At 35.7% G+C, this 18,435-nt stretch overlaps 2 protein-coding genes across 3 annotated transcripts; one reads left to right on the top strand and one right to left on the bottom strand.

Annotated features, from left to right (window-relative positions):
- The first annotated feature begins 1,256 nt into the window (after window positions 1–1,256).
- On the top strand, window positions 1,257–3,866 carry LOC110110299. Its single transcript, XM_020841699.2, has 3 exons — window positions 1,257–1,433; window positions 2,879–3,313; window positions 3,445–3,866. Exons 1-3 carry the CDS (start codon window positions 1,380–1,382, stop codon window positions 3,658–3,660), a joined length of 705 nt encoding a protein of 234 aa, XP_020697358.1. The 5' UTR covers window positions 1,257–1,379; the 3' UTR covers window positions 3,661–3,866.
- Window positions 3,867–5,028: 1,162 nt separating this feature from the next.
- On the bottom strand, window positions 5,029–16,120 carry LOC110110311 (CSC1-like protein RXW8). 2 transcript variants are annotated; one of them, XM_028695441.1, is made up of 5 exons: window positions 15,593–16,120; window positions 8,466–8,744; window positions 6,259–6,525; window positions 5,855–6,106; window positions 5,029–5,711 (listed from the first exon to the last, which is right to left on the bottom strand). In XM_028695441.1, the coding sequence occupies exons 1-4, from the start codon at window positions 15,860–15,862 to the stop codon at window positions 5,933–5,935; spliced, it is 990 nt and encodes a 329-aa protein (XP_028551274.1). In that variant the 5' UTR covers window positions 15,863–16,120; the 3' UTR covers window positions 5,029–5,711; window positions 5,855–5,932. The 2 variants fall into 2 exon arrangements, with proteins under 2 accessions (XP_028551274.1, XP_028551275.1); XM_028695442.1 differs by lacking the exon at window positions 5,029–5,711 and having other exon boundaries at window positions 5,903–6,106; window positions 6,292–6,525.
- Between the last annotated feature and the right edge of the window lie 2,315 nt (window positions 16,121–18,435).

Genomic DNA, 18,435 nt, shown 5'->3' with positions numbered 1-18,435 from the left:
GTGTTAACGATGGCATTACGGCGGTGTTGTGTCCGATGACACGACACTGTACCATACTTAAAATTTTTCTCCCATTGTATTTTCCTGCATAAACACAACTAAAATAATACATTTTCATTGACAAAATAACACATAAAACATAAAATTATTTTCACTTATTAGAGCAAAGCACCACAGCGCTTTGTGATGCAACAACGTGGCGAGTTTGAGCGTTGCAACATCATGATGATACAGGCTTGAGCATAACAACGCTCCAGACTATCGCTGCAGCGCTCCAAATTGGTGCCACAATGCTTCGAGAGGCAGGTTGAACTGTTTTGTTTCTAATTTATTTCTCAAGCGTGGTGTCCATTTGTATTATTTACTTGACTTTCTCTTGTGTTTTATATGTGAGAACAGTATAAGAGAGAAGAGAAGCAATAAGATATATATATATATATATATATATATTTCATTTTACACTCCATTAATATATAGATAAAAAAAGAAGAAGAATATATGCATCTAATCTTTGATTTTAATAGTACTGATTTTATCATTAATTCGAATCAATGAGCTCAGCTCACAATGAAAGCATCATTGTTAAAGTTAGTTAGCAAAATTGAAAATATTGATAAAATTATTAATGATTGTTGAGTTCAAAATCATTCAGTGAACATGAGCCGAATTCTTTTTCGAAGATGAGAGAAGATAATGAAATAAATGAAGGTGAAAATGTTATATATTATTAAATCAGTTGGATAATGATGCTCATACCAATAAATATATAGGTTTAAAGTATCAATATATATAAAAGGACAATTTAAACACAAAATTAACCATGCAATCTCAAATAAAGAAAAAAAAAACTGATTATTTAGTCAAATTAAATTCATCCAATTTAAATATAGAATTAACCATGCAATGAAAGATTGACGTAATGAAACTTTTTTTTTTTCGATTTCAACTGATGACTAACTTTTTCGATTAAAATACTTAAACACTGAATAAATCAAAATTGATGATAGGTATGGAGCCTTATATATATATTGCACGAGTTTTTATTTGTTTATTATAATTGATCGTATAAAATTTTTATTTTAGTGCTCTGTCAGAGTGAAGGCCATCTTTTAGGTGGGCTATCGTGACGCTCCATTTATGAAACAATTCTAAATGGGCTGGAAAGCCCAGTAGTGATTGGGCCCAAATTATCCACCAAGAGCGTGTACGTTTTCCAACGCTGACCCGCTAAGCTTTACTGTCATTCTTCACGATGAGTTAAGACTTAAGCCCTAAAGGACTAAACCCTGTGCCCGGAATCAGAGAGAGAGAGAGAGAGAGAAGCGGGGGAGAGCTGAAGGGAGAGAAAAGGAGAGAACGGCACAATTAGAGAAGAGAATATGACGCTTGCTCTCACCACTTCCGCGAAACTTCCCTTTGGTTTTGAACCTAGGGTAAGCTTTCTTCTTTTTACGCCCCATGTCTTGAATCCTTCAGGATCTTTTGGTATGTCTGAGTCTATCAAGTCCTTTTGATGTAAATGGCTTTATGACGTTTATTTTAATCTGAATAACTATGCGGATTTTATGGTTTGGATTTAGAACTTTGGCGATTGGGGAAAAACTGCACTTTTGTTTGTTTCATGTAATATGTAGTCGAATGGAAGAGAAAACAATGCGTCTATGGAAGCTTTTATTGTTTAAGGTTCTCAAACTATCTAAGGTCATTTTAAAGATATAATAAATTTCAGTTGTCATCTATTTTGTGAGCTCAATTGAGGTTCCTCGTGTTTCTTTTATTATTATTATTTTAAATTTTTGCCTTTTACATAGAATAAAATGAATATTAGCTTTCAAGCACCCAACAACATTACAATAAGGCATCTATTCCATATGAATAACTATGCGGATTTTAAGTTCTCAAACTAGAGCTTAAAATGTTGAGTCAAAGGTGTATTGAATTATCCATGTTGAACCTCTTTGCGAACTTTTTGCATACCCCTTTTTAGATAAGAAAAGAGTTCCCTTTTCATAATTCACAATCTCAATGCTTAATATATGCTTAGCTGATCCCAAATCTTTTATTTCAAATTCTTACATAAGTTGAAGTTTCATCCTCATTACTTCTCTCTCATCTTTACTTTCATTAGCATATCATCTATATATATAATAATAGATAAGACATATTTCCTACAAAAGACTTTCTTAGATAGACACAACTATCATGGAGACTTCTCTCAAAGTATATATATTCCTCATAAGCTCATCAAAATTTTTATAACTTTGATGGAGGAGACTGTTGTAACCCATACACCATATTGTTTCCATATTTCTCTTCAAACTAGGTGGTTGCTTTATTTGGATGTTTTTCTTCCAATTATCCATGAAAGAAAACAGTCTTTGCATGCATCCGACAAGAAACATGTTTCTAATATTCTTGAGACAAGCAAAATTTATGCTTGACCATAGGAGAAAATACCTCTGAATAATCAACCCTTTCAGTTTGAGAAAAGCCTCGAGTTACTAGCATCAACTTAAACCTGATTCTTTCAATCCATGAAGCTCCTTTCTTTAAAAAAAAGAACCATTTACAACTCATTTTTTTGGTGTAAAGGTTCTCAAACATGAATACTCATCATTTCCTGATGCAGCCTTTTGAAAACTTATTGGTTCATAACTTTCACCATGCTTCTCTGTAGCAGCAAGATCAAATGCAGTGTAATTTGCGTGAGAGAATTTAGCAGGCATCTGTTTATATCTGCGAGTTTTTATTCTTTGACAAATTCCAAATTTCTAGAGTCTGTTCTACACCATAAGGATTAGATGTTCTAACTTCATTTTGACTCTGGATTTGCTTTTCTTTTTGAAAGATTTATTTGATTTGATTACATTTTTGACAGGTATTAATCAACTACAGTAAGAGGGACCTACTTTGTCATTGCAGGTTCACAGGAAGGGCAAGATCCCTTTATAGGCTGGTTCCGATAGCATGCTCAATAAAGGCTTCAACTGGTAAACATATTGATTATCTGACCAAGTTTTCATCTTACTTGCACAATTTGGCAGGCCAAATTTTGGATGCCTCTCCACAAGCCATAAAAGAATTCCCCTGGGAGAAAGCAAAATTGATGGTTGAGGAGCGCCTTCTTGTTGTTGGAAAGAACGCACTTACATCGTCCCTTATTGCGCTGCTTATTTTCAGTTCAGTGTATGATGCCCTCATGGCAGTTTTTGCTGGCAGAGAGCTCTTGGTTCCGTTGGGTCTATTCATAGGTGTACTTCTGGCAGACTTATTGAATGAATTCTGTCAAGAGCTCTTTGAAAGCAATGTAAAGGTTAGTTTCTACCAAATTTTAGAAATCCCTTTAGGTTAACAACTTAAGATGATGGTAGAACAGTAAAACTCTTGAAACATTCTTTTGTTGTTGTTGTGTAACTTATTCATGATTTCATGGACGCTGATCAGGGTGGAAATAATATGAAAGAAGTTTGGGGCATTGGATTATTTTTTGCTACTCTGAGATTCATTTATTTGAGGTTCAGAATACCAGGGTGGGTGCTTTTCTGCCACATTGGTAATGGTGGATTGATGCAAATCTTATGGCTGGCAAAAGAGATGAAACAAGCTAAAATTATTCAGAATAAGGAAGAAGTGGATGCCCTGCAACTTACCGGAGACTGAATTGCAGCTCATCGCATGTAAGCAAAACGAGTTGGCTTATATTTCTTGTTTGTTGTTGAAAGCTCTCTTGGGCATGGAATATAGCAATTTGTAGAACAAATGAATTACTTCTGAGGGATTCCATTTGATATAATATTTATTGTGTGTACTCCCAAAATCATAACCGAGTTATATCTATTATTATATCTCAACACAAAGTTTATTTCCATGATGATTAGAGTAGCCATTATGGTGCCAAGGAGCGGGGCCAAGGTTTTTCTATAACTTTTAGTTTTCTGATAGAGGAAAAGGTATCATCTAGCAAACACCTAGCCCCTTTCAATATTTATCCAGATGATTTTGGGCCATTGTATTTTAAGTGTTTTCTTATCCTGTTTTTTGTTATAATAAATTAAAGTAATAACTCGGTGAATTTTCCATCCTTATTAGCCATAATGATTTTGGGTAAGCTATAAAAATTAACCACTTTATTATAATATAATTGGATTATATTAGACTTGTTAATAGTTTTATGATAGTCTTAATATAAAATTCATGTTAACATCTTCCCAAAGTTTGGAAGGAACAGGTAAAGGTGTCTAAAGCATGCTATATCTTTTCCTTTAAGCTATTAGACTGTTGTATAACCAAAACAAGCAAGTGGTATATTGCAGAAAGCCATTTCTTCTAGCATGTCTATATCTTAATGGATTAAATTCATTATGTAATCATTACAATATGATAAAGATAAATAATTTTTTTTAAGCAATCCATTCATTTTAGCCTAAGCACTTGATAGGTTTTCTATCTAATCTTTCGCTCTATTTTTTTTTTTCTTTTGAGCTCACTCAATACATTTTATCTTGCCCAATTATTTTTGAATTTGAACAATGGTGAGCATAATTTTTCAATCCATTATCATCCTGCTCGCTCCGGACAGAAAATAAATTCTTTCAAAAATTGATGGTCAACACTGTATCCTATTTGAAGAATTCAAAATCTAACAACCATAACATTTTGAGAAAGAACTAATTTTTTTTTTATTTTTGAAAAATTACAATCGGTCTCATATTTCGCATATGCAGACATAAAACATTTACCTTTTATAACGGTCAACAATCCCCAACTTTCAAAATTACTAAAAACCTGCATTTACAGCTGTGCTCCATCCCATAAAATTAATAGTACTGTATAACTATAGGAGAGTTAAAACAGGGAATCACATATCTCCTTCTATTGTGATCTTTAATATCTTCAAGGCACCTAACAACAGACCAGATATTTGAACCAAGTAAGTTGAATCAGACCGCAGGATTTAGAACATTAGTGAACACATTTCGTTCTCAAAAACATCAAAACTTGCATGTTCACACAAATGACCTAAAATACAAATCACTAAATAAATTGTATAATTAAATAAAAAAATTTGTATTTGCAATTAGTTTAAACTTTTAAATCACGAACAGTAAGACTGTAGATTGATAGAGAGGAAATGTGTCTATAAATCTCATAAGAAAAACCTACAGGAAGATTTTTATTAAAGGCTAATTGTCATAATTAATTTTGCAATGGATGAAGGTCTCAATTTGCTGGAATTTTGCTGGAAGGCGAAACTATTGTTATCATTTTGATGTTGATTGTTTTGGACCTATTTGCCTTCATGTTATCTCCAATGATCATTAGTAATGTTGAGGTTCATGAGATTTTAAGGTAAGCTGTTCAGCTATAAATGATTTTTTGAGCTTGCATACATAGTAGTATTGGGTTAATTGTTTAGCCAAATTCGACCATATGGTTTATGATATATGCTGCAAACATCTCAGACAGCAGAAACTGGTCTAATTTACTCAATAGAAAAAGAAAATGGCAAGTCAAAGTTACAACTTGAGCTTGATGACTATATCTATCTTAGTCTACCCTCTAGTTATGCAACAAACAAAAGACCTGAGGTTTTGCATTCTGTCTGCAGTCCAAACACTCATTGGCAGGCTTAGTAGCGCAATGAAGATTTCATGCTCGAGGATCATGTTCTTATTCACTAGTAGAATTCATGGTGCGAGATTGCCAGTAACCTAGAAAAATGCTGTGGTAAGCTGACAATTTTAAACATTATTGCACTTAAAAAAAAAAAGAAATTAATACTTGGATCAACTAAGATTTACAAGCCAAGGAAACGGTTCTGTCCAGGTGGCTCCTGGAGGAAGGAGATCCTTACATTGATGAGCTAGAATATGACTAAAAATGGCACCAAGCACGTCGCAAAACAAAATCAGCTCATTTGCTTGTAGTAAAATCAAATTACTGAAGCAGAGTTCTCCGCTCCACCGTCTCCACCCCCATCAACCACATCATCTTCATCTTCATCTTTATCTTTGGGTACAGGCTGAGAATAAGCAGATTGAAGTAGCAGGTGGATTTCTTCCATCTTTCCAGACATCTCATCCTCTCTATCCATCTCAACGAGGGCCTGCAAGGGTCCAAAAATACATCAGGCTATGAATGAGAATAACAGATAGCAAGGCATTTCGCAAGGAACATATAGTTCATTTCCTCTTTGATAATAGAAAGATATGTTTCAATGCCAAGGTTCATAGCCTCATGGTTAAGCATTTGGCTTACAGCAGAGTTGTACAAAACAAGCAGGGAGCCAACCTGTGCAGAGAAGTTTTTGAATATTGGGAGGAAGCGTTTCCTGCAGTACTCATGGAAAAGGAGGGTGAATATCACAAGAGGGACGACTAGACCTGATGCAACCGTTGATTTCTTTATTCCGAATACTCCGAGGGCTATTATCTGTGCAAGGACAAGGGAGAATATTGTGGAGTTGTGCACAACGGGCCATAGTTGTCCCCCACTCTCATATTTTGTACGATAAACATTAAGCATCTGCAGAATGAAAATAATCAGCAAGTAACCAGCTGTGGAAAGTGCAACTAATAACACATTCTATAAAACTCAACGATTACATGGTGGCATATAAGACATTTATTTCCATATCAAGCACAATCACATTAAGCAGCAAGATAATACAGAGAGAATGGAATTCAAGTTCTATTTAGTGGGACAAATTGAAGCAAGGACATATATGAAAATATGATTTAGATAAGGATTTTTGCAAGTTTGATGATTAAGAGCAAGTTAACTAAACTTTTGGTATGTTAAACAATGAAATAAAACATAATATTAATTATATAATATTTATATGTTTAGATATATTTTTATATAAATATGATTTTTAACCCAAAAGTCCTAGATTAAAGGCAAAATAAAAAAATATGAAAACCAAATCTAAATCAATATGATCAAATTGACTAAGCAAGTTGTCTTCCTCTTACATAGGGTAGAGCCCAACTACCGATGAATCTCTTCATCCACTTTCATGGTTTCCTGTAAATAATTCGATTTAGTAAAGAATAATATACAATATTGAATTCATCAGAGTGCCTACCATCCAACAACCAAGAAATATTTCTCTGATTAATTGACGTTTGCCAACTATGATTACCACATATATGATTTTATTCTTTTTCAAGCATATTATTTGACTGAAAGTTAGAAAGTCTATATAATATATTAGATTAAGCTATTTCATTAAGTTTATTGCCCAAAGAATTATTTTCATTTTAGAAAAAAATCTTATAATTATTAACTCCAAACAAAATTTAATCAGACCTAATTCAAAGAAAGTTAAGTTATGAATTAGCCTAATTAGTTATGGTTAGGAAGTGCATCATTTTATAATAATTACTTTATTTTCTAATTATTAAATAATATTGTATTTTAAAATATGCTTCATTTTATTGTTTTTTTTTTTATTTTGATTAAATAAGTGCGTTATATTACAATCAAAACTTATTTCGATGCTAACGTATATTTGAAAATTTATATACATAAGACTCAAAACTATCATATTTATCTAACACTTAAACATTACTATTACTTAATCTACCACTCTATTAACTCCGCCTCACGTACGTTAAATAAGAGGTGAGGAAGGAGCAATGGGATCTCACTAGGGAAGGCAATCAATGGGCTCATTGGCCGCGTGTTCAATTTTGAAAAAAACGAGAAGAGAAAGTCACAATGGGATCTCACTAGAGGAAGGCCATCAATGGAACTAGCAAAGTATGTCGATAACAAAGAAAATTGGAGGAAGTTGTGATAAGATATTTTTGTGGAGACTATCGACAGGACCCAATATATGCAATCTTGAAATCCTCGATAATGAAGAAGAGTTGAGGAAGTCGTACCGTGAGAAAGGCAATATGAAGTTAACAAGAAGTTAATAGAAAATGATATTTTTGATGTTGCTTACATAATTAAGTGTTATGGTATTAAATATAAAGTTTTGGGTGTTAAATATGTAAATAAGATAGTTTTGGATATTATGCATATAAAACCTCATATACATATAAAAGATGGAAGTTACTTCCAGCTTAATATCACTATTCTGTTAACATGCCTTCAATTTTCTTAAACTAATCATTTATAGTTAACAATAACACTTGTTTTTTAAAAAATATTGATTAGTGCTTAGTAATTTCAAATGCATTAAATGCATACATTTTATTTTGTTTCATTTTACTAATTTTAGGCCCTCATATTATAAAAATTGTCTTCATCAATCCAACTCTTCACTTCTTAAAAAAAAAAAACTTCACTAAAAGAAATATGCGGCTTAAGCAAAAAATAGCATACCACAAGGCACTTCATTAATTCAGAATTAAGATGCATATAAACGAAAGTCTCTCTCACAATGGAAAGATTTAGGCTAGAGTAAATATTGTGATATCTGATTAATGCTACAAAGCTCATCAAGTGCTAACCTGGTTGCGGTATATCAAGTAGCCAAGCAAGAAATACACCATCAAGAATGGCAATATCAATGGTGCCAAAATAGAACATGTGAATCCGAGAAGCCCAAAAAGCAAGACTCTCGGAACTTCAGTGTGATATGGGAATGTTGGCACCATATTTGGATCATCTAACTTTTTTCTAAATACATACTTTTGTAGCAGATTATAAGTAAGGGGAAAACATTGTACCAGTTCAGCACATAAACTTGTCCAGCCTGAAGTCAAGACATAAGTAATAAAAAAGGTAGCCTGTAAAAGGAAAAGAAAAATATCAAAAGAATATTTGTCTCACTTTGAGCACATAAATAGTATTTTACCGAGAGCATAAAAACATAGCCACTTACGACATTTCAGCAAGCAAAATTTGTAAGATAACGCGCTGAGAAAAATCTTGGAAGCAAATACATATAGATAAAAAAGAGCTGATGTCCTATTTGATCTCAAAAAAGGAATTGTAAGATTCTTTCTCTCTATCTATATGGATAGATTACACATCCCTCCTTTCACTTTTTTCAGTTTTATATCAGCTACCTTTCCTCCATTTAAGATTCACTATAAGACAGGGAAAGTTCATCAAAATCACGGTAACGGGAAGCTTTTGATTGTTTAGCTTCAATTTTTCTGAGACAAGAATAGCAACGAAGTCTGTGGTGCAGATTTCATGTCAGACATTATTGTCCTGGAGGAAAAAAAATCAGTAAATGACTAACGTAACAGAAAGACCACTAACAGAAGTTCTATGAAGGTTAGAATGCATAGAACTTCTGGAAAGATTCATTTCAGGTAATGATGCATCTAATATTCTTCAAATTGCATGACTAGGAATGGAAAGGGCTAAAACTCTATTATGGTAGTTGGATTAATGAAATCCTCTGGCATCCCTGTTCTGAACTCTCCTCAATAGCTCAGAATATCCACTACTCTGTCTAGTCAATGGCAAGGTGTTAGAATTCATAGAATTTTAGAGGAAAAAATGTCTTCTAATTATTATACAAAATTATCCCTATTTATAGATCTATACAAGATGTCTTAATAAAGAAATAAATAATTTCTAATTGATACATAATTGCCTCAATATAATCCTTCTTAATTCAGCTATCAAATATAGAAGGAGATTGACGTGATCCAGGTGAGTCTCCCACGAATTCTCATCCTGACCGTGGGATCAAGTGCCAAGGGATGACTGAGATTTTGACACCCCCCTCAAGCTGGAGAATATAGATCTTTCATTCCCAGCTTGGAATTAGTCGCACAGATGTAGAGCTAACAAGTCCCTTGGTACACTATATAGTCCTCTATTTGATCAAAACTTTGGGAGGAATTAACTTCAGACATTATGACGACAAAAAATGATAGCGATGAAGGCTATATCAATCAAGCTTGCAAGGTGCGGGGTAGTAATGAAGGCTATGTTGAGCAGGGCAACAATGAATGTTGCATTGGTTATAGATAGGATAAAAAACGCAAGAGAAGGCCGGCAATGAAGGCCGGTGATGGGAACCTATCCTCAAAATTCCGACAATGAAGGCCGGTTGAAAGACCAATATTCCTTAGAATTTTGGCAATGAAGGCCAGTTGTGGGAACTTGTATTCCTTAAAATTTCAGCAATGAAGGCCGGTTGTGGGAACTTTGTATTCTTCAGAATTCCAGCAATGAAGGCCGGTGGTAGGAATTTGTCTTTCCCTTTTAAGTAGGTCTTCACAAATTGAGACCACTTTAGATGGTTTTTCCCATTTAGGCGATATGAAGGTTGCGTGCTTTGGAGGTCACCCTGTCCTTGGTGTATCATAGATTCTTCAATTTGATGAAAGCGCTGTATTGAATTTTCTTCAGACATTGTGGTGCTATAACAACAATAAGGTCATCTCCAACCGAGAACTCTATTTTTCACGCCAAAATACCGCAAAAAGCAAAAATGACCTGATGCTGCTCCAATCCAACGCCATTTTTTTGCTTCTGCGCCAAGGTAACGACCCTTCTCCTTTCCCGCATTTTTCCGGTTGACAGAGAAAAATGGCGTGGGTGAACAGTGCAACGCCAATATTGGCGTTGCACTGTTCACCCGCAAGCAAATGGAGTATTTTTTGGCGTTCGGCTGGAGCGAAGGAATGACGCCAAACGCTCGTTTGGCGTTCGGTTGGAGATGCCCTAAAGGCTAATTTGATTATATTAGCAATAAAGGCTGATTTGATTATATCAGCAATAAAGGCTGATTTGATTATGTCAACAATAAAGACTGATTTGGTTATGTCAGCAATAAAGGCTGCTATCTGGTCTTAATCAGATCTGATTTAAGACTTTTTTTTCCAAATCTCTTGGTTTAATTAATCGAACCACTTGGTTTAATAAACTGAACAAAGCCGAGTTTTAAAAACTCGGATCGAGCAGCAGGTAGGGCGCATGCGTGAGTATCTCCATTCTCCATCCCGAAAAACTCCTGGTTTCGGCGTCGGCATGAGAGCAGTGTTGGCAGCTTCTTGCGGCACCGACTGTGGATTCTGCGGCGTCTGTCTTTGGCGTATCGGCATTCGTCTTCAACATATGTCAGTAATGCTCCATCTGCCTCTGTCTATGGCTTCGTTCGCACGCTTCGATTTTGTCGTATGGGAAATGAAGCTCTGTCCGCGTTGTAAGCTCCGTCTGCGACCTTGGCTTCGGTCGCAAGGCTTCGTTCCTACACAAGAGGTGTAGGAAAGCGATGCTTCTTTGGCTCCTTTGTGGCTGTTCGACTACGCTCCTTCAACGACTTTCCCTTCATGTTTGATCGGAAGTTACGACATCTGGATCGGGAGCCCCTTCCGGTCGGATCCAGCGTCTTCTGCTCAACTTCGACGTCGGTTGGCAAGCTTTTGTCGGCAGGGGTTCCATCTACGGCTTAGGGCGAGTCTTCGGCTTCTTATTACTTCTGTGAGGCTTCCGTCGAGGGCAAAGTTTCGATTTCTTCTTCCTTGAGGAGGATCGCCGACTTCGTCTTCTTCTTCCACGAGGAGGATCGAGGCTTCCGTTGCGGCTTCAGGCTTCGATGGTTCCCTCTTCCTTTGTGGCTCTAATACCATGTTAGAATTCATAGAATTTTAGAGGGAAAAATATGCCTTCTAATTCTTATACAAAATTATTTCTATTTATAGATCTATCCAAGATGTCTTAATAAAGAAACAAATGACTTCTAATTGATACATAATTGCCTCAATATAATCCTTCTTAATTCAACCACCCAAATATAGAAGGAGATTGGCGTGATCCAGGTGAGTCTCCTACGAATTCTCATCTTGACTGTGGGATCAAGTGCCAAAGGATGACTGAGATTTTGACAAACAAATGGATTAGCACTCTTACAAATTTCATCAGAAAAATAACTGTGGAGTAATGGGTGACAGTTTGAAATGTCTTCTGAATGACTACCAGCTAAGTAACTCTTGCATAGTGTACATTAAGATGAACCTCAAACAGATACTAATCAACAAAATCTTTATATCGTAACAGGCCAAAGTCTCGTTTGTAGACATATTATTCGCTTTGATCTAAAAAGCCTCGCAGTTTTATTCTCTTAACGGAACTTCCTAAGAAGTTATCCATCCCCCTATGAGTCATAGATCTACTCGTGTTTTAGGGGTTGATAAGGCTTAGGTGCCTTTGTAAAAGCTTGTAAAACTTTGTAGATATTGGAAGATGGATTTTGAGAATTTTCCCCTTTATAGCCTTGTTCACTGCTCAATCGTTTGTTCTTTATCCATGCCTTCTGGGCTATGGTTCTCGCAAGCATTTGGTACTTATTGTGGGCAGGAAGAGATGATTTCATCATCAACTTCATCTAGTGGTGGGACTTCGTCTTATTTCTTCCCCATCCTAGATTTCTTGGTGAGGATGCATCAAAAATCATGCTCCCTTCCTAAGGAGGGGTAGGCAGATTAAAAGCTGAACAAGCAACTAGGGTTGCCGACTTATTAAAGTATTGGCTTCTTCTCTACAACGGGTGTTTCTCCAGGCGGTGAAAGGCTGTAGAAGATATTTTAGGCCTCTTTAACTGGGTGAGAAGAGGTGCAACCTTGACAGTGTTATTTAACTGCTGTACTTGCTTTCTTGTCACTTGATTGTTTAGATGGGCCTTGCTCCATTTTGTTCAGGAAATACTTCCTTGGCTACATATGGGGTGGGGTTCCCCATTGTTATCTCTGTTTGCACTTGATTGCCCCAAGGTTGAATGAATGACTCCACCACAATATCCCTTATCAGTATTGTAGAGTGCCACATTAATAAACATAATATTTCCTTTTTCCTATGCACTGTTTTCTGCATGCGTGCCTTCCAAATCAGATAAAGGAATAAGAGAATGGGGTTCACCATGATAACTGATTCCCAAGCTACCCATCCAATAAAAGCACCTATTCAGATTTTGGAAATTATCTAATTGTGTTTAATTAAAAATAATTGAACTGTTATAATAAAAGATAATTCAAATAAAATTATTTTCTTTTACCTAAATTTCAGGATATTACAATTTACAACCACCATGGCAGTTAGCATGAAATGCAGGAGTTTCATGGTCAGCCCTTGAGAAAGTTCCACTGTGATCAATTTGTCAGCCATTGTTGAGGCTTAATATTCATGCAAAAACCTACAAGAGTAGTTAATAGGGTTTGAAAGCTAGTGTAATGATGTAATCATCCCTGAAGAGACTCGCATTTGCATTCTTATTGCTTGAAGGAGATATTTTGATATGATGTAATGGTTGAATGATACGCTCTAGTCTGATAGTCGGAAAGAACCATTGATTAGACCTATGACATCAATGTAAGCGACAGAGTGGTGCAACCAAAAAAATTACATTATGATTGCAATTAACAGTCTTCCTTATCATAAACAAACATATATATAATATAACAATGGGCGGGAACCGTTGATAGAGAAGATGTAGAAAACCGAGACAAAATAGTAGAGGGGAAGGGACAAGGAGGCTAGCTTGCAAGCTAGAACAAACTCGGAGGTTTTACATTCCAAAAATCATGACATATCCATACATCTAAAACTGCCAAAAACAACTCCATTTATAGGAGAAAAAAAAAGAAAAAAAAATAATTTATACATGTATTTAACGCAACTCCCAAATAACCAATAGGAACACCTAGAAAACTGCAGCAAACAGGGACCAAAGGGACAACAAACCGAAGCACCAATGGGGGAAAATTGAAGCATCTAGATAGCAGCTAAGGGACAACAACTGAAAGGACAGAGCACCTTGATTGCATCAATTCTCCCATGATGGAAAATCCTCATCTCCTGATGAGATCGACTACATAGAAGGTTGACTTTCACAATCTACAGACTCCTTTGCATCTTGAGGTGGAACTTCGGCCTTTTGAGTATTTGGCTTTCCATTTTTTTGTTTTTGATTTTTTTAAAAAGAAAGGAAGACATGACCTACAACCTAAAGCTCTAATACTAAATTGGTGCAAAAAAAAAATACATTATGATTGCAACTAAAAGTCTTCCTTACCATAAACATAGACAAACACATATATAATATAACAATACTAGAACACAACACCTTACAACTTATATTAATTAAGAGAAGAAAGATACAAATGGGGCGGAAACCGTGGATAGAGAAGAAGAGGTAGAAAACCAAGACGAAATATAGAGAATAAGGGAAACAAGGCTAGCTCGCAAGCTAGAACAAACCAGCATGTTTTACATTCCAAAAATCATCACATATCCATACATCTAAAACTACAACAAACAACCTCATTTATAGGGGAAAAAAAGAAAAAAAAATAATTAATACACCTAGTTAATGCACCTCCCAAACAGCCAATAGGAACACCTAAAAAACTGCAGCAAACAGGGACCAAAGGGACAACCGCTAAGGGGGGAAGCGAAGCATCCACATAGCATAAGGGGGGGGGGGGGGGGGGGGGGGGGGGGAACCGAAGCAACAACATAGCTGCCAAGGAGGAGAAAACCGAAGCATCCAGATAGTAGCCAAGGAACAACAAATAAAGGGACAAAGCACCTTGATTGCATCACAGAGAGAACAAGAAACAATAATGTCCAAAGATGGAGAGAAATATTTTCTAGCTGAATCACCACAAGCACAAGTTTAATGCCCCTCCCTGACTCGAACTCTTTTGGAGCTAGGGGTTAGATGATGATTAGCATGGAGTTTTCAAAGGAAGGTTGTTTTACTTCTCCAAAGATTCCTCATAGACAATAATTTGAATTATCAATAGTTTATATTATATATGGGAGATGAGGTTTCTCAATGGTTGAAGCTCCTATGGTTAACTACATCTTAAGCTTAATGCCAAAGAGTACTGTTGACTAAGGACATCACTACCTATGAATTAGTGGTTAATAAAATTTTATTTTATAATTGTAGAGCAATACTAATGGAGGGCTAGAATGCCATTGTGGACTCAGTTTACCGATGATGGAGGGCTAGAATGCCATTGCAATGCCGATAGTATAATTCTATACAAGAAACCCACCACATTATCTTTATATATATATATATATATATAATATATCTTAACATTTTTATTTCTATGCTTAAATTTTCATTGCAAAATACTTGAATCCATAAAATATTATTGGTCTAATTATAGTTTCATAAAATTTATTATTAATTGTCCAAGATATTTGCTTTTTCAATACTACTCCTGAGATACGTTTTCATTTCAACAATTCAGCTTTATTTCTAGAAAATATATTATCATCTATAGCTCTATTCTTCTTAATAGCAGGTAAAAAAAATGAATTCAAACCAACTTGCTAAGAAATTTTTCAGCGAGCTGGTACAGATACTAGATAAACAGAGAGAACTTGCAGTGTACCACCAAAAATTCTTAGGCATTGCATGGATTTGGACCTTTAAACTAAGAAGTAGATGCAATTTTCACCATGCAGTCCTATCCCATAAACTTTCTACTACATTTTCTTAAAACAATTTTTTTAATTTAACATTGGGTTTCCAAAAGCAAAATTCCCTGTTGCAGATCATGTTAACTTCCTCTAATGGAAAATAATGAAAAATATCTAACTTAATATGGGCCAGCAACGAGCTTCACAATATCATCCACAACGTTGCAGAAATAATTACCTGTCCTGGTAAAGTTCTAGCAAGAACAAAAGGGATGTCTTTTGGATGGGAAATGAACATTAGCTGATGGATAACAGATGCAGATAGAACGTTGACAAAGAAAACATTCCAAATCGTGAAGTATAATACTTTGCAACATGCACTCTTTTTTCTGCCACTGCGGGAGATAGCTCCTTCCACAGTAGAAAATAGCATCATTGTTGGTGGTACAGCATAGAAAAATAGAAGCAAAATGACACTGGGAAGATAGCCAGTTACCAGTTGGATCATGTATTTCCTGCGTACAAAATACTTGCATATATCAATACCAAATCATTATTCTCCAGAATTCATTGTGGATCCTATAAGATAACGCTACTCAAGTATAGTCATAATCATCATCAGTCTTATCCAGAGTATTTCGGCACTCTGTTGCAGAGCAATACTAAAAACTAAATAAAAACTGAACAAGCAAATATAAGAAATCAAAACTTACAATAATGAGGCAAAAGAAAAAAAAACCATGAAAACAAACACTAATAGTGAAACAGGAATAAAACTGCCAGAATAAAACTGAATTCTTAGACGTTAATATATCATTTAGTGTAACAGTTGGAATTTCAATAGAAACTTCAAAATTAAGCATACTCATACAAGAGTACTTTTGAGATGGCTGGTCCCATGGGAAGTTAAACAAATAAGACAAATCGATAAGGCCATTAAAGTGGTGTGGGCATCGAAAATTCAAGCCCCAGCTTGTCCACACCTTTCACTTTTTTGCTTTCGAGGGGAGTTTTAACGGATTTAGTACTAGGGTAAATTTTCAGAAAGCAAATTGGGTTTGAAGATAAGACACACATAGAGATTTCACCCTCTTTTTTGCGAGGACTTTATGATCTGAGTTCTGGTTTCCATAGGTGTAAGCCCCTATAGTTAATTACCCCTCCCGATCACGAGATAGAACTTTCAATTAAGGCTAGTCGTCGAATGAATACATCGTATCCGTAGATACGTAATATTCAGCATATAGTAGCATCATTGGTTTAGGGTATTTGAAAGATTTGATATTTAAAATTTAGATTTCACCATCTTGCACTTAAAGCGGATGGTGGGGAGAGTGATGATCAGCCCGATCAAGATCTCATGGTTACGTTGTCCCGGACCATCACGGTCCCTGGTTTACTTAGTCAGACGAAGTAGTCGACCCAACCTGACAGAAGAATCCTTGTCAGCAACCATGATTGTGTCATCCAAGGGTACCTTATAGACCTAGGGTGAATGCTTGTCTAAGGGGTCAAATTTGAATCGACCTTAGCTGGCAGAGGGCTTTGTGCCCTATCGATTATATTCTATTGATTCATATCTCAAGGATTTAATATCATTGGGGAGCATATAGGCTCTGACCATGACCGTAATATAATGTTTCATTTTATGATGAACCACCCAGTTTAGAGGGTCCTGATCATGACCGTTTATCTATGACACCATTTGGCAGCGGAATCCACGATGTGGTGCCATTTGGTAGCAAAAACACCGATTAGAGGACGCGTGCCACATCTTTACTGGCAAGAGACTGATTGAGAATGAATCCTAATTATATTCTCGACTAGACATTACTCTTTGTGAGCTAGAGTAGTCTTCAAATTTATCCAGCTCGACAAACTTTTGCGGAAGGTGGATGGGTGTTTGTTTTAAATGGTTTAATAGTTTATTTCATTTTTTAAATATCTAGATTTTGGTACTTTGGAGTTTGGATTTTTATGGGCGTTTAGGTGGTATTTTAAATGCTTGTGATATTTGTGGTCCTCTCTAGTTGAGATTTTCTATCAACACATTCATCATTGGGATGATTTTGAGGAAATTTAAAAATATTTTTATTTTGCAGAAGTTTGAGGGTATTTGAAAATATATGATCCCCTCCTATTAAGATAAATATTCAACACGATCATCATCAGGGTATTCATGGGCATTAGCAAATGCTTGTATTTTATGAAAAATTGAGAGCATTTAAAGAAATATATGAACCCCTCATGTTAAAATTTACATTCAACACGGTCATCATCGGGGAGTTCATAGGTTGTTACGTTTGTGTTGATTGAACCTTGTCAACTCTGTCTACTTGCCGACAGAGAATCGAGTTTGAATCTAAATTTATTTCTTAACCTGTACTGCATTCTCAGGCATCACGTGTGTACCTACAACACGCTCGTCGGGGCCTATGTAGGTATAAACTATTGGATGCATTTCATACAATGCATTCTGATAAGAAATACTTGAGTATTTCAAGTAAACACTAACAAGATAGATAAAAACAACGAGAAAACCTCAATATCTTCAATGAAAACAATCCAAAATAATAGATTATATTATAGGAATCGAAACAAAAGCAAGAACAAGCAAAGATACAATTGATCCTCAATTTGAGAGGAGGATCATTCTCTCCCAATCTCTAGATGATGAATCTAAAGCCCAAAACACCCAAAAAACCCCAAGATAATACAATAATAAGCATAACCCTAACCCTAGACAACTCCTATTTAATACAAAAATTCTCTAATTTCAAATCTCGAATTCAAATTTTCCCTCCCTCTCCTAGCCTCCCCTTCATTCCCTATTGGATTGCCTAGCGGGCCCCTAAGCTTGGGCGACAGTTCATCCCCCCCCCCTTAGGGGGTCCGTCTCCTATAGTAGAGAATCGGCCCTGCAAGGGCCGATTGGGGTTGAACCGGTTCAGTCTGAACCGGCCTAATAATTCTGCCCTCCCAAAGAATTACCTTGTCCTCAAAGTGGAAACAAGAAAACTGATGTTTCACCCTATCATATGGCTCCCATACGACGTCGTAGTCTGTGAGGTTCTTCCATTT

The sequence above is a fragment of the Dendrobium catenatum genome, unplaced genomic scaffold (assembly GCF_001605985.2).
Source record: "Dendrobium catenatum unplaced genomic scaffold, ASM160598v2 fragScaff_scaffold_636, whole genome shotgun sequence".
In the NCBI taxonomy this organism is placed as follows: domain Eukaryota; kingdom Viridiplantae; phylum Streptophyta; class Magnoliopsida; order Asparagales; family Orchidaceae; genus Dendrobium; species Dendrobium catenatum.
The sequence above is the reverse complement of the archived record's forward strand: the minus strand, read 5'-3'. Positions and strand labels throughout refer to the sequence as shown.

Bases quoted from the DNA above. Each gene is read 5' to 3' on its own strand.
- LOC110110299 (XM_020841699.2), top strand. From the start codon at position 1,380: ATGACGCTTGCTCTCACCACTTCCGCGAAACTTCCCTTTGGTTTTGAA. The intron at 1,434-2,878 runs GTAAGCTTTCTT...CATTTTTGACAG, and splicing joins CCTTTGGTTTTGAACCTAGG to GTATTAATCAACTACAGTAA. The intron at 3,314-3,444 runs GTTAGTTTCTAC...GACGCTGATCAG, and splicing joins TCTTTGAAAGCAATGTAAAG to GGTGGAAATAATATGAAAGA.
- LOC110110311 (XM_028695441.1), bottom strand. From the start codon at position 15,862: ATGATCCAACTGGTAACTGGCTATCTTCCCAGTGTCATTTTGCTTCTA. The intron at 6,526-8,465 runs GTTAGCACTTGA...TTCATTCTGCAG, and splicing joins ACTTGATATACCGCAACCAG to ATGCTTAATGTTTATCGTAC. The intron at 6,107-6,258 runs GTAAGCCAAATG...GGACCCTTGCAG, and splicing joins TTGTTTTGTACAACTCTGCT to GCCCTCGTTGAGATGGATAG.